Consider the following 16,102-nt stretch of genomic DNA (forward strand, 5'->3'; position numbering starts at 1 on the left):
CTGGCTGCAAGGCAGCTACAGATGTGAGGAACAGGCCCTGGTTTGTGCAAAACTTCATGAGACTAAGCTATTTTCCAGATGAGCTAGTGATAAAAAGGTAAATATCTCTGAGAAGAGAGGAAATGCCCAATTGCTTTCTGGAATTACAGCTACTATGTATGATAAACTTTTTTCCCCTGGGGAAAAATCCACACTTTGTAATGTTGGTATTACTCTAAATATTGGTGTATTGATGAATTCAATAGATAGCACAAGTCTCTGCCTTGCTGTGGAGGAAATTTCAAACCTATCTACCTTTAGGTATATTTACCTAAACACTGTAATTTTACAGATATTTTGTATAATTTACTTGTGATTGTTTTGAGAGCTCGTTCTATTAGTCTAATTCTCTCTATCAGAAAGTCATCCAACCTCTATTTCCCATTTTGCAGAGAAAGCTTTGTGGTTTGGAACTGAATGAAACTAGCTCAAAAACTGGATGGACTAAATTTCAAATCATCTTTGGCTTCAACTGGTGGCAGAAACCATGAGACAAACAGGGAGTCTGAGAAGAAAATGCACTGTGGAGGTTCTGACCCATCAGTCCCTGACAGTGCTAACAGTCTTCTGCTGTGCCAGTACAGGAATTCAGGGATCAAGTTATCAAAGCTAGGATATCTTTCAGAGAATAAAAACACCAGGAGGCTCTAAAGTCAAAGCAAAGGTCCATTACCCAGCAGCATTGTTGGGGGCAGCTGCAGATGGCTAAGAACAGAGAAAACACAGCCTCTCCTCTCCCCCAGAGCTTTTCACTTTCAACTTTGGGAATATCTACCTGCTGCCCCTTTTGATATGCTTTGTCTTCCACCCAGGACATTAAAAATCTATATTTTGTTGCTTCATTTTCAGTGGAGGGACTTGAGGAATTCCCAGCAGAAGACCATTGCTAGGGAGAAACGGGAGCAGAAGAGGCTGACCTGAGGATGTTGAAAATACAGCATAACCACCATCTCTCAGTTCAGAAAAGCTGCAGGCTTCTGAGTTGGGTTCTCTGTGGCCTTGGTGATGAGGTAGAAACATCAAATAGTGCATAGAAGACGCTGCTGCTGCTCTGACTGCCAAAAGTGTGGGTTTGGATTTTAAATAATGTAGCCTTGATTTGCACAGCAGTTACCTTATCCTTATAAGAGGAAGCAAGAGAGTTGATATGGATGTGTGCCACTGCTTCCCCTTTTTGCCAGCCCTTCCTTGCCTAAAGATACCTCTTACACAGAACCCTTCTAATGCAGGGTCTTGTGTACCCTTTAAAATGTGCTTTCACTTCAAAACAGAGCCATATTTTTCTGAGTTAAACACAGGAATGGCTCTGTGCCATACTGCACTTCCTTTAAAAAGTTGGTGGTTACAACTGATGGATACCTAACCTTTTCCTCCTTCAGGTTGTATTAGCAAATACTTAAATCATGTTGAATTTTGCATGTATTTGCCTGATTTCAAGTTGGTGCTTTTCATAGCTCAAGGCTTGTGACTGCTGTGTGATGTGTAAAAATAGATAGCTAAGGTTGCAACTAGTTCATTGTTTTACAGAGCTGCTTGTTTCTCTCAATTTAACTCTGCCACATCCTCTTCAGAGCAGTGTACTTCCACCACTGGGTTTTTTGACTCATTGGGAGGAGGGGTTGGAGGTTTTATCTGTCTGTGAGAAAAATCAACTGCATGTTAAGGTCTCAGAACCAACAACGAAAAGAAACTGAAGGACCAGACAGCTGAACACAGGGGCTGCCTGGGATGGAATCTCCTAAACTGAGATAATTCCCACTGCAGTTCTCTTTGGGCCCTTCTTGGGGACAGAGAGGGAGGGGAGCTCCAGGTGCATCCCTGCAGTTCCCTGGTGGATCAGCCAGCAGGACTGGGATCCTCATTGGCACCATGTGCTGAAATCTCCCTGCTCACCCCAGAAGGAGAATCAGAACCCAGAGCAGCTGGAGCTGCTGCTGCTCCCCTCCCAGCTCCTCTTGAGCAGGATAACTGGGTGAATCTCCCCCAGCTCAGCACTCCTTGGGATGAATCTGAGCAGCAGCAGTGCCATTCCACAGCTGGAGCAGTGACACATGTGCCAGCCGCCGCCACCCAGGCTGAGTAAAAATTTTGATTTATTTTAATGCAGCTATTGAGGCACTTTAATTCCATCAAAGGCAATGACACAAGTATTCATTGTTGCTTTTAAATGGGTTTGCTTCATCTCTGCTTGGTTGTTCCTTTTTTTGGATTTTGAGAGTTCCTTCTCGCTCAGAGGCACAACTATTTTAAAAAGTTGCAGATTCAATTCTGTGTTTTATACCTTAATATTTAAACAGAGTCATATATTCTCTTCTTTCTGTAAGGTCTCATTTTTAAATCATTAAATCATTAATGCCTGTTCTTTTGAGCAAATAAACCCTGTATATGAGATTGGTATGCATTAAAAAAAAAAGACACTTCTCTGGGACAAGTTCCAATATGATAATATTCTGTTATGAATATTTATGGAACTATCAAAATTGGTGAATACTGAGTTTGTTGGTAGAAATTGTGGAAGTTTTGTTATTTTTTTCTTTTACTTTCCTTTTCAAAGAGATGGAGAAATCCTTTGCAAATTGGGTCAAGCTCAGTACATAGTCTGGTCAAAATGTATTTTTTATTTTATTTTTTTTTTTTTTGTTAAAAATTGTCAGCTTTTAAAGTTTCAAACTTTTTTGATTGAAAGCAATTTTTGCATGCATAATTGCAAAGAAAAAACAAAAATCCCAAAACTTCTGTCAGCACTGAATAAAATGAAACAAAACAAAATATTTCTTTTATGGTCAAGATTTTATGAGAATGAAAATGAAATTTGGGATGTTTTTAATGTAAGAGTTGCATTGCTTGTTGCACATTAGTAACAGAATATAGAGCAGTGTGGTTTTATTGGCATTTTTACCAGCTTCTAATGAAAGCTTTTCATCCAGATGCATCACAATTCTTTATTAGAGTTATGAGCAAAATAATTCTTTGAGGAAAACAATTCTATTGAGGGTGGCAAGGTGCTGGCACAGTTGTGGATGAAAAGTTATGGATGCCCCATCCCTGGAAGTGTTCAGGGTCAGGCTGGATGGAGCTCTGAGCAGCACTGGTGGACGTGTCCAGGGCAGGGGGTTGGAACTGGAAAGTCTTTCATGTCCCTTCCAACCCAAACCATTCTGTGATTCAGTGACTTGAATATGCACTTGTGTCACTCTGTGTTAAGGAAAGCAGCAGCTCCTGCATTTGGCTCGTGACTGTGGCAACGTTTGTTCTTCCTGTGCCACACGTGTGGCAGTGTTGTGGCTTCTCTCCTCTGCACCAACCATCCTCACGTGGTTTGTTTCACATTCAAAATTAAATCTTTAATGCTGCATAATTGAAACCTCTTACTTTCATGGCATTTGGTGCCAGATGAGGATTTGGGTCTATGGGTGCAGAGTGAATCCTTCTCCTCCCAGCATGTGCTTGGAAACTTGTTTCAATAAGGGTGTGTGCAGTTTGTGATCCAAACAATGCACAAGGAAAGTCCTGTTATTACAAATATGACATTTCTGCATCAGCCATTGCACAGAGATGTTTGCTTGTCTGCTGCATCTTGGGTTTTGACTTGGGAATATAAACATCATGTCAGTATTTCCCTTGGGATGGGAGCACAATTTTCCAATCATCTCTAGCTGTGGGTGTCTGATTCAAAAAGTAAATTATTAAAGAGGTAGAAATGGCAGCATTTATAAGATATGGTTTGTTTAAAAGTTTATACAGTTGTAGAATAGCAGCAGTTACTAGATGCCTCTTTAGTTCACCCTGCCTATGAAAGCAAGAAACAAACTCATATGGTTTTGGTCCCTTGCAATAGGAAGGTTGCTCTTTTTGTTCTGCCCCAAAAGGGAAGTTACTCTTCAAGAAATTAAGAGCATGCAAAGGCTAGGAATAATTTCTTTGCCAAATAGTTGATGAAGTCTAGATCCTGAGTAGTACCAGAGATCCAGGAATTCCACAAACTGTAAATAGTAGCTTGTTTTGGTTTGTTTGGTATTTTTTTAGTCTTTATTTTATTTTATTTTATTTTTAATTTTTTTTTCTTTTCAACTCTGTTTTTGCCTTAATTTCTTCGGTATAAGAATACACTTGACATGGGGTCTTGTTTAGAGCTCCTGCTTTCAAAGGAAACAGAGGTTTTACTGCATGTTCTCTCTGAAGGGGATGGGCACAACAATTTGCAACTGCAAGCGATTTTCTTTGCCTTCATTTTCTGCAGTGCTGATTCCTTCTGCTAAAGATGGCTCAGAAATGGGCAGTTCTGGCTCTGCTCCTTTTCTTGCCAATCAATCTGGTTGAAGGTAAGTGAGAAAGATCCAAAACTACATGCAGCACTGTTTGGTACTCTGTATTTCCAACTTCATAATGCAGCAGAGCAAATTTTGCCTGTTTAGTGGGAGTGGAAAGAGTAATGTCACCTCAGCTGGCAAAATAATCAAGTGCCTTGCTGAGTGGCATGGAATAAATTTGATAGGAATCCAAAACTGGTCATCTAAACACACATCTGTTCAGCTGGGACAATGGCAGGAGAGCTATGATTTCTGGAATAAAAGGATCCACATATGTCTCTTACTAAACTACTCTCCAAGTGATGTTGATTTTAATGTGCCACAGGTGTGTGTTCCACAGCTATCATGAGTTTTATTGGCACTTGAAGCAAGGCATCTAATTTAGCAACACTATATTTTTTAAAAGTAGTTTCCTTTCCCTTAAGAGTGAATTTCGCCCGCCACATCAATTTTTCAAAGCCTATCTTAAAGTGATAGAAATAAAGGCGGAGGACTTGCAGCTCATCAGCATCACTGCCCACAGCAGAAAGGCACCATCTCCACTGCACTTCCAAACCTCAGGAAGGTGGATCTGGAAGCTGAATACTAATATGTGCCTTAAAGCTGCCAGTACAGTCAGGAAATATATTTTTAAGGGTCATGAAGCCAAGAGTTTCCTGTGCTTTTACAACAGCTGCAGCATCTTTTTAATGCCTTTTTTTCCATCTTATGCAGCCCTTGACAGGCTGAGTGTAGAGGTTGGCCACGAAGCTGTGCTGAGTTGCTCCAACATCTCCAAGGTCTCTTTTCTGATGGTGACATGGAAGAGGAGTTGCTGCAGTTGCTGCCTGTTGTCCTACAGAGGGGATCAGAACAAGACAAGCAGCCAGAACTGCAGTGAGAGGAGCATGTGGGAATATTCACCTGGCATTTACCCTGCACTTCGTATTTACCCTGTGAAACTGGAGGATGAGGGAAATTACACCTGTGAAACTGTCAACAGTGAAGGGACTTTTTATTTTTTTTCTTCTCTGACTGTCATAGGTAAGACTGCACCACTAAAGTAAAAATTAGTCTCTTTGCAACATAGGTAGGAGCAAAAGAATATTGGGAAGCATAGTGAATACATCAAATTACCTTTCTCATATAGTCAGGTAAACTGTGTCTAGGTTTCCATAAATTAAAAAAAAAATCCTAAACCCCAACACAGGAAGACTTTGTGTTTTTGCTATATTAGTTAAATCATCTCAATGTAACTAAAAGTTATAAGAAATAGAATTTCAACTCTATGATTTCTATTACTAATTTTAGTCACTTGATTTTTTTAGTTTTTGGTTGAGTTCTTTTATTAGTTTATTTTGGTTTTGAGTTTTGTTTTTTGTTGTTCCCTGCAGAATCTTGCCTTTCTGATAAAGACATAGGTGTTGTGCAAGCCTTTCACTCCTTTGCCAAATGCAGAATATGAGTTTTTTGACTTCAAGCAGAACAGTTTTGTCCAATTCTTCTTCTATTTCCCTGCTATCAGATTTTTGATTATAGATATTGAATCTCCTAAATATTGTGCCTGAAGCTTCAGCAATCTGCCTTTTCAGCAGTCAAGCTGCAAATCTTTACTTAATCCACCCCTCTCTGTCATCCCATCTCATGTTAATCTGTCATTACCTTTTGGAAAAGAGAAGGAAACAGTACTTTAGATGCAGCCAACTAGTTTTTGAGGTGTCCACCTTGGACTTTTTGAAGTATTGTCTTTTCTTAAAGATAATATTTCAAATTATTTTAAAATCTCACTAATTGGTTATACAGTCTAAAAAATACCACCCGTTTGTCAGTTTTTCAGTTGGTGATTTTACACTGAAAACAAAGTAGAAATATAAAATATGAATAGAAATAATGGTTGTGACTTGTAAAACTTTCTTCTGCAGTCCCTCCTATGGTGACTCTGACCCATGACAAGAGCAGGGTGGCTGTCTGTCAGGCATCTGCAGGAAAGCCACCTGCTGACATCTCCTGGATCCCTGCAAGCAATCACAGCTCTGAGGAAGAATTCCATCACCCCAATGGAACAGTCACCAGAGTGAGCTACTTTGGCTGGACCAACAGCTCCTTTCCCTCTGTCACCTGCCTGGTGACTCACCCAGCCATGAACCAGACTCTGGTCATGGACCTGAGATGTAAATAATGTTATTTTGTGATTGCTTTTCATCATGCTTTGGGCTCCTCTCTGCTGTTCTGTGCAGCTGTTCCCACTAAATGTCAGGGCCCTGGAACTAGGTTAGCATGGTTAAAGGGTGAAGTCCTAGTGCATGTTGAGAGAGAAATTGATAATTTTGAAACTAAATGCTTTGTGGAACTGTATGGAGATGCTTTCAGTGTTTTTCTTTCAATTCCTGTTCTCTTTTACAAGAATTCCTTATTCTGCTTTCAGTGGGTTCACCTTGGCTGGCTGCCAGGTGTCCTCCAGGCTGCTCTGTTGCTCCTCCCTCTTCTACAAGACATGGAGAAAAAGGCAATGGACAGCTTGTTGGTCAAGGTGAAGACAGGGGGAGAGATCATTCACCAGTTTCTGTCACAGGCAAAAGAGACTTGAGAGAAAGTAATTTCTTGCCAGTCAAATCAGAGTAGGATAGCAAGAAACAAGAAAGAATCTAAAAGAATCTTCCCCACAATATTTTGTCCAGCTTTTCCACAGTAGTGGTGGTCTGGAGAAAATTTCCTTGGAACATGTCTGTCTGTGACTTGCAAGTGTTCCAAAGGTGGTAAAGGTTAAAATTCAGCTTCTCCTCTGGCTGTGCTGGGCCTGTTGGAAATCTATCACAGTAGGATTTGTAAGAACAGCTAAATAAGTGCTCATAACCCCAAAATATCTCAGTAAAGGCTTGAAGAACAGGAATCAGTGTAGACCAATCATTAATAACAACATTTGCAGGGATGGCTGCTCAGTTTTGTTGTTCAGAGCTAATAGTACTTGAAGAAAAGGGAAGTGTAAAGGCAGATGAGTTGAAAATGAAAATGTGTTTGTACACACAAATGACTGGGGGTGAGAGGCAGCTTCTTATTAGCTTTTTCCTCCAGTTAAAGTAGCCAGTTATGTCACAAATTCATGGATACTGACATCTAGCTCTGTAACTTGTTCTGTTTTCTCATCACTCAGACACTTCCCATAGTCTTCTCTACATCCTGATAGGAGCAGCTGCAGGTGTCAGTGCTGTCACTGGTGTCACTTTATGCTTGATTTTCAGGTGCAGAGGTGAGTCCTTTGATGAACATAAAATACATTACAATCACATAGGTGGGAGGCAAGGACTGAGAAAAGTGTTCATAGATGCACTTCTTCTTTTGGAGAAGTTGTAATAAAATAAAGGGTGGTAATTTAAAATAAATCTGGGGTTTGGAAAGAGCCATAGGTATTGTGGTATTAATGCATTACAAACATGTCAGAGATTCATTCAGGATGAATTCTTTCTGAGAATAGGGTAGGCTTTGAATTTTTAGAATTATTTTGTTTGTTCTTCATTTATTGTCAAAAAATTCTATTCTTAAGAATAACAGTTCATAAACTGAACACAAATGACCTGTTTCCATGAGCAGTGCAAAGTTTTCCCTTAAGCAAGTGTAAGAATAGGCCAAATGTACATACTTTGATATCTTTTAGATAATTGTGCATTAGGCATATTAGATAGCTGATTTGTTTCATTTTTCATACTAAATGTAAAACACACCTAAGAAAAAAATGAACTCTACCCCAGCAGAAACCAGAAAAACTAGCATGACCAAAAGTTTCAATGAAGGGAAAATAAAACAAGAGTGCATGAAAGAGCAGGATGTAAAAAAATAAGAACTTAATATGTGAGAGTAACTGTATTTTGAGGAAAGTCTTTCAAGGGGCAGCTAGAGAACCCCAGATACAACAGCTGTGTACTCTGCACCATCACATTCTAACTTCCTGAAATCCCCCTTTCAGCTTGCTGGTTATGTAAATGGACACGGCAGAGCACGACAGTAAGTGAGCTGTGTGTGCTTTGCAGGTTTTGGTGTATTCTTCACTAAAACTTTCAATTTCTTTGCAATGTATCTACTCTGACAACCCCCCCATTTAACTCTTGGAGGGGGGAATAATCTGTGAAACTGTCTGTTGTTTGGATGGCCCTATCTTTGTGTATAATCAGAGTATTTGAGCAATTGTTTAATTGGATAGAGAGTGGAGCAGTGCAATTCCTGTCTTTAAGTTACATTTACAATGCTGAATTTTAACTCTCCCAAAACTTAATATTTTCATACTCCTGCTTCACACAGTAGTCTTTATTCAGATGTTTTATTTAAGAATGTGCATTCTTAATGGCAGAAGCCTGCATGATTAAAGATTGGATGGAACCAGACATGCCTTTTTCAAAGAGGGGTAAAGGTCTTTGTTTAGCTGTATTGGAGACAAACACAGCTATGAAACTTTTATTTTTTACATGGCAGTTCATATACTTGGAAGTCAGCAGTGATAAATCTGCCACCACAACTTCTACTTACTCTCTATCTAGTTCCAGTGTGTTGTGATATATACTTAACAAAATGAAAATGTGCTGCTTTTCCTCAGGGCTTCTGCCTCACATGGAAAGACCAATTATTTCCTATTTTGGTTTCTGCTTATGAATTAATTAATGGTTGCGTGCCTTGTTTGTTGCAAACGAGTCAGAGTGCTCTGAAGTTAGAATGTTGTATTTCCTGATGTGCTCTTGTGTGGCATTCAGGACAATTTCATTGATAAGAGGGGGAGTTGCAGAGATCAAAGTCTTCCAATGATTTTAGCTGCCTAAATTGGATTGTTTGTGGTCTGTATGTTTTGTTTTGGTGTTTTGTTCTCAGAAAAGCCAGCATTGTTCATTTTCATCTATTTTGCTGTAGATACCAGCATTTCAAAATATGTTTTCAATCATGTTAAGAAAAACATTTCAAATGCTGTCCTGTTGAGGCTTTGTGAAGTTTTCTCTTGCATCTGTCTGCCAGGTCCTGTTTTACCCTCTGTGCTCTACCCTTTTACTAAGAGAAATCACATTTCCTTTGCAGCAGTAATGTTACATACCAGGTTTCTTCTGCTCTTGCTTTTTGTGAATGATGGTCCCATGAAATTCTACAATGTAATACAAGAGTACATGTTTTTCTTCCTGTTGCAGATTAAAACCTACGAGTTCCCACTTTCACGTGTGAGAAGAGAAGCAGTCCAGGCTCCTCTATTTCCAGAGAAAATCTATGAGAATTACAGCCCAAGATCTGTTTATGTGTGCTTATAACAGTGTAGGCACAAGCAGCCAGCTCAGCTACCAATGATACTCAGCTACTTGAACTTGTATTTCAACTCTTAAGCCTCAGAATTTACCCACAAAAGCTTTTGTCTTTCCTGACCTGACAGTGGTGGGGCACAAAGGACCATTTAGTAAGTTTTTTTTCCTCTTTCTCTAAATGTCAGTACAACTCTAGAAAAAGTTGGAACTTTTAAAGATTGAATTAGGGAAATACCTTAATTTTGTTTGAAAGTGACTCTGATGTATGTGTTGCCTTTCCTCAAAATAATAATGGACATATTTCTATGCCAGAGTAAAAGACTGCTGGTGTAAAAATAGCCCTTTTCTTTCCATTTTGGCAAATGAATTCTCTTTAAAGTTGTGTGTTGAAAACTGGAAAGTGACATGAGGGACCTCAAAATACAGAAGGTCAAAGCAATACATCTAGCAGAAATGCAAAAATAGAGTTTTAGGGAGTTTTTGTTGTTTTGTTTTGTTTGCTGGGTAGATGGTTGCACGTGACAGATGATGATCTAGTATCTGACATCTTTATTTTTTAATTTTTAACATATTTCTTTTTCAATTAATCCTTCTTTTTGCATTGGTAATTGATGAAAAATAAAACCAATTTGATATTATACTGGATATGGAAATGAGAAACATCAATGGACAATTTTTGGTCACTCTTTAAAGTAAAAGTTGTAAGTATTTTGCAGCTCTAGTGAATCTGCAGCAGTGCCTTAGTCCAAGGTGCTGTTGAGGGTCACTTGGGACTTGAAGCTTCTGAAATAGAGGGAAGATCTCTTGTTGCTTAAGGAATTACCCAGTCAGGTCTAGACTTGGGTTCCTGGGCTGGTGTTTCTTAGTGTGGTGAGCATGGATTGTTTTTATGGACAGCTACAGCAACCTCTGCCTTTTTCAGAAGCTGGATCACTGCAGCCAGACCAAAGGACCACAGGGCTGTTAAAATTTAGAGAGGTAGACTGTGGAGCGGTCTGCTGCTGGGAATCACAGTGCATGTGTGCTGTGATGATTAGGGTGTAATGTGAGACCTTTTCTTAATTCCTTTGCAACAAGTGAAATGTTGAAGGGTGAGATCTAATGGAGACAGAAAAGATAGAACCTGGACAGGAGTGTGGGGGGAAAGCTCTCTGAAGCTATATGTGATAATTTGTCCTGACTGAAAACTATGGTTATGGTTTTCACACTCATAACTTTGATTTTCACTTTTAATTTGTGTTTGGTGGAATTGGTCCAGCCACCTGAAATGTGTCAGCACTTCCATTAAGGTAGAAATTCTGAGCAGACTTAGCACTGAAAGAAGGTGCTCTGGCAATGACATGGGCTATCCTGGAATAAAATGCTTTTTAGACTTGTTGTGTATGATTAATAAAAGTTATCAGGTCAAAGAGAATTAATGTGGCTGCAGGGGTGGTTGTAAGAAAGGGACACCAATAAATCTTCTATAGGTCCTTTCACTGCTGGCTGTGACTGAAGGGGAGGGTTTTGTCAAATGTGGAATTCCTGGTGTGGGCTTTGGTGGCTTCTCTCTGCCTGCCATGATCAGAGCTGTGTGTGCCCTGCACCTTGGGCTGATGAACTGATCTGTTGAGTACTTGAGAATCAGAAATAAATCACTTAAATATTTTCTGTCATGCTGCTTTTGTATGGAATAGGCTTGTCATAACCCAAAAAATAACTCCAATTGTGCATTTGGTGTGTCAAAAATAAGCAGCTTTAATTTTTTTTAAATGAACATATTTATCATGATCCCCTCCCCCTTTAATTATAAGTACACTTTTGGTGACCCTATACTCTTTTTATTTGCACTGAAATGTAATTTAATCAAGGCAGGTATTTTAGATTGACAAAATGTGTAGGGAAATGCTGACTGTTTGTTGAATAATCATTGTGAGAGAGCTACTAAAAAGTGATGAAAATTGGAGTGAACTATTTGCACATTGTAACAAGAAAAAAAAAAATTAAAAGCCTGGGAGCGTGACACTGCTGTTTCAGATTGACTGTTAGTCAAATGCACAGTTGACTGAATGTCACTTGAGCTTTTTAGCACCAGATGTGATTATAGATGAAAATGCTCCTGTTTATTGTGTGGATTTTCACTCACATTGTTCATAGGACACTCTTTGTAATAATGATGATGTCTGCTTTCTGATTAATCTATGAACAATTTGTCTTCTGGAAATAGCAGGTGTTGTGATGCCTCTTTCTCTTCACTGAATATGGAAAAAAGTGGTGACAAAGTGTTATGTTCAGAGCCTCATAAACTGGAATGTGAATATGAACAATATTTGTTTAAAATCACAAATTTCAACACTAGGATTGAAATGAAGGTAAACAATTTTCCTACAGGCTCTGGAAAGGGAGCAGATGTCCAAAGGGTATTTGCCAGTTCAGTGAAGAGCTCAGGGTTCCTAAGTTTGAAGTTGCAGCTATAAATTTTATCTAACCTTCTTGGCATCAATTTGTCACAGCTTTTCTTCTTGATGAGAAAATAATGCTTTCCTTGCTTCTCCTCTAGCAACTGTAACACCTGTGATGTCTTTGTGACCTGATCTTTCTGACTTTGTGGTCTTTGCTGTTAATGATAAGTTGTCAGCTCCTTGATTTTGTGTCCACAATCTGTATACACCTGTCATGTGCTGGAGGCAGTGAAGAACTCAGGAATTAACCAAGTGGGACTTATTCTACATTTCCTATCACTTCTCTGCTGTGCCATAGTTTGTACTTTTGCTCTAAAGGTGCTTCTTTAAGCAAATACCTACTTTTTTTCTTCCCCAATCTTTTCATGCACTAGTTTTCTCAGTTTATTGTTTTTTGGTTTTTTTTTTTTTTTTTTTTTTTTTTTTTGTTCTCTAAGTATTTTATTGTCTAGTTTTATTTCTTTCTCTTTTTGGCATCAAGTACAATTTTATTCTTCGTTCTTTTGTTGCCTTTTGTATGTATGTAAGACGAGGTTTCAAATAGTGACTTGTTTTGGAATTTTTTAGTGCTTTTCACTGAACTTCTCCACAGACATAGTTACTCCAGGTCTCCTTCACTTTTTAATTTTTTCTCCCAATGCATAATAGGAAATTAATCACTCTTGATGAGAAACATCTTCTGTTCTCAGACTTCAGTGAATCTAAGCTCGCTTATCAAATCCAAATGCATAATATGCAGCATTTTATTTGTTCTCGGCTGATATCTTAGAGAATCAGAGAATTATTAAGGATGGAAATAACTTCTGAGGTCATCAAATCCAACCATTAACCCAGTACTATTGTGGCCACAACTAAACTGTGTTCCTGTGTGACTCATTTACATGTTTTTGAGCACATCCAGGGATGGTGATTTCACCACTTCCCTGAGCAGCCTGTTACAATGCCTGCCAGCTTCTCAGTGAAGAAACTTTTCTGAATATTCAATACACTCTGCAGCACCTGTGAGGAAAAGCAGTGAGAAAAGTGTGAGAGGAAGAGCCCTGCAGACACCAAGAAGGAGGGCAGGAGGTGCTGCAGGTGCCAAAGCTGAGATTCCCTTGCAGCCCATGGTGAGACCATGGTGAGGCAGCTGTGCCCCAGCAGCCCATGGGGGTCCATGGAAGAGCAGATTTTCACCTGCAGCTCATGAGGATCCATCCTGGAGGACATGTCTGGCAGAAGCTGTGACCCTGGAGAGGGATCTGTGCAGCAGCAGGTTTTCTGGCAGGAACCACACTGGAGCAGTCTGCTCCTGAAAGACTGCATCCCATGGAAAGGACCCATGCTGGAGCAATTAATGCAGAAATTCAGCCTGTGGGAAGGACCCACATTGGAGCAGTTCCTGAAGGACTCTCTCCCATGGTAAGGAACTTGCTGGAACAGAGGAACTGTGTGAAGAAGGAGTGGTGGAAGTGAAAAGGTCTGAACTGGTCCCCAAACCCCATTCCCCACCCTGCTGCACTGCTGGGGCTGGGGAATATGAGGTAAATCTGTGAAGAAGAGGGAGTGAGAGCAAAGATGGTTTCAATTTTTTTTATTTCTCACTATTCTACTCTGTTATTAATTGCTAATAAATGAAATTAACTTCCCTAAGTCAAGTCTGCTTTGCCCACGACACTAACCAGTGATGTCCCTGTTCTTATCTTGACCCATGAACTTTTCCATCATATTTTTTCCCCTGTTGTGCTGAGGAGAGGGAGTGAGAGAGTGTCTGGCTGGGCACTGTCAGGTGGTAGCCAGCCAAGGTCAATGCACCAGGCAAGGCTTAGTCACCAGCAGAGCTATAATAGGAAAGAAGATGCTGTAAACATCGGATTCTACATTATTAAGGCATTTTTATGCCGATGGTCCCTCTCTAGGTCTTCTGACTTTAATCTCATCACTGTGTACTGAGCTCTGAAAATTTCATTTCCACTCATTCTATTCTCTCAGCTGTCAATAAGTACTGCTGAGCAAACAAGGCTAAGTGCTTTTGGGATTGATTTTTGTCTCACTTCTGCCACAGTCCAACAGCGTTTATACTGTCATTTCATAATGTTCGTATCTAGCTGTGCTTGTATTTTAGATTTCCATGTGTACATCTGAAAAAGAAACCATGGACAACCCCCCATAAATAGTTTTTGTGTTTTTTATGATCTCTGAAGAGTACAAGCCCCTCTTCTGTGCAAAACACACAGCCACATGTGGCAGAACAACGTGCTTAGTACATGAATGTCCAGTAACTCACTCCATCTTGTGTGAGGAGTGTTGTCTGGAATAAACAGATGAGTGAGCCCACTACTGAAAAGCTCTGGTCTGGTTGCCCATCTTTTTGTACAACTCAGGAAGACTGGAATCCAGCACCACCAATCAGTGTATTGTTAGGGCTGCTTCCTTAATCAGGCAAGTTAATGCCTGTAAAGTTCTGATATCTTCAGGGGCACTGCCTGCCTCCAGGTCTGAACATCTACCAGCTACACTTAATATCACATCCTTCATCATTGTCATTGTTGTGTAATCAACAGTGGCTTCCAATTTCATGCTGCTATAGATGGCAAAAAAAAAGTATACTTATATGCAAACATCTTAATTCATAGGTATGTTGCTCTGTATGTGTGTGTGTGTGAAGCTGTGAATATGCACAGGAAAAGTTACAAGATTTTTTTCCTTGAGAAATTAATTTCTTAATAATTTCCCATCAACAGAATATCTCATTATATATAAATGTTGTGAAAGACCTTAAAAGACAGATCGACATGAGGGATAAAATGAAAAGTTGCTGTGGAAACCATAACCTGAAATAAATCTTTCTTCTGTGCACTCAAAATCCCAGTCTTTGTCTTCTATTAGAATATTGTTTGCATATCATTTCCCTCTTTTAGAAAGAATCTGAATTTCTGATACACAAATGGAAATCCCATCTTGACAGTGACTGTAAAAGTGCATCTCAGACTAATGGAATGTTTTTTTCCTCTCCTGTGAGTATTTTAAGCCTTTCTCTTGTCCTGGTATCAGTCTGGTGTAAGACAGGAAAAAATGTAATCCCTGTTGGTCAGTACTGCCCACATCTGACTGGCTGCAGCAGTTTTGAACTGATGATATTAATGCCTTAATTGGAGCTAATTTTGGTGCAGGAGATAGCTTGGGGTAGGGTATAGAGGAGAGAATAGGAAGCACACAGAAGATGCTAAGGCACAGAGGAAATGTTTGGCTAAACACAAAACATTCTTTAGCTCTCAGCTGGCAGCTGTCATCATCCTTCTATAGCACATTCTTAGAAAAACACAATTCAACTAGGGCCTGTCAAATGAGCAAAAAGAGATTTGAGCTGTGGTAGGGAGAGGCTGGATCACACCAGAGCTGGTGTCCATGCTCTGTCCTTGGGACTCTCCTGTAGCTGTTGTTTTCTGCAGCCATCTGTTGGCAGATCATTCACACGGTGTTAGCCCGGGTCAGGAATGTGCTTTTGGAAAGAGACTCCCGGTGGTCCCGTGCTCACTGTGCAGGGTTGGTATTGTCCAGCAGCCTTGGAGCACACAGCAAACGCTGCAGCTTTTCTGCAGCACCCCAGGGGTTCACCTAAAGCTGCTCACGGGTGTTCAGCTCACAGGATCAGATCAGAGCCAGCCCAAAATAAAATCCCCCAACCCGTGCTGTGCTCTGTCAAATCACTCCTGCTGAGCTACGCAGCTGATGAGATAAACTTAGCTTTTGTTAAACAAGCTCTTCCTGCAGTGGGATTTTTTTTTTCTTTTTTTTTTTTTAAATCTGTTTTGTATGCAAGAAATAACTTCAGCATCAGCTGCAAGACACTGAAAAATACTAATTAGCAGTGCTCACATGTTGAAGATCTTTCTTGATCACACAAAGGATGTGTGTGGAAAAGATGGGGCCAACTACTGAGTGTGCTCCTGTGATTTTCATTGTAGCAAAAAGCACTGGGGACTTATTCTTGATATGCTAAAACTGGATTGCTTGGCAAGAAAAAACAGCAGACATGGCTTCATGCAGGCATTATTGCTGGCTAAGCCTCAAGTTTTCCTCA

The 16,102-nt window shown here is 39.9% G+C and overlaps 1 protein-coding gene across 3 annotated transcripts; it reads left to right on the forward strand.

The window, feature by feature from the left end:
* Positions 1-893: 893 nt before the first annotated feature.
* Positions 894-12,350, forward strand: LOC306809443 (cell surface glycoprotein CD200 receptor 1-B-like). 3 transcript variants are annotated; one of them, XM_079320961.1, is made up of 7 exons: positions 894-1,105; positions 4,280-4,361; positions 5,064-5,372; positions 6,251-6,499; positions 7,480-7,575; positions 8,290-8,327; positions 9,491-12,350. In XM_079320961.1, the coding sequence occupies exons 2-7, from the start codon at positions 4,301-4,303 to the stop codon at positions 9,605-9,607; spliced, it is 870 nt and encodes a 289-aa protein (XP_079177087.1). In that variant the 5' UTR covers positions 894-1,105; positions 4,280-4,300; the 3' UTR covers positions 9,608-12,350. The 3 variants fall into 3 exon arrangements, with proteins under 3 accessions (XP_079177087.1, XP_079177086.1, XP_079177088.1); XM_079320960.1 differs by lacking the exon at positions 894-1,105 and adding an exon at positions 1,879-2,118; XM_079320962.1 differs by lacking the exon at positions 894-1,105 and adding an exon at positions 3,977-4,024.
* The last annotated feature ends 3,752 nt before the right edge of the window (positions 12,351-16,102 follow it).

The sequence above is a fragment of the Erithacus rubecula genome, assembly GCF_903797595.1.
Source record: "Erithacus rubecula genome assembly, chromosome: 1".
In the NCBI taxonomy this organism is placed as follows: domain Eukaryota; kingdom Metazoa; phylum Chordata; class Aves; order Passeriformes; family Muscicapidae; genus Erithacus; species Erithacus rubecula.

What these genes read in the sequence shown, in the direction of transcription:
- LOC306809443 (XM_079320961.1), top strand. Translation starts at nt 4,301, where the DNA reads ATGGCTCAGAAATGGGCAGTTCTGGCTCTGCTCCTTTTCTTGCCAATC. An exon ending in GCCAATCAATCTGGTTGAAG is followed by an intron (nt 4,362 to 5,063) that starts GTAAGTGAGAAA and finishes CATCTTATGCAG; the next exon opens with CCCTTGACAGGCTGAGTGTA. An exon ending in TCTGGTCATGGACCTGAGAT is followed by an intron (nt 6,500 to 7,479) that starts GTAAATAATGTT and finishes CTCATCACTCAG; the next exon opens with ACACTTCCCATAGTCTTCTC.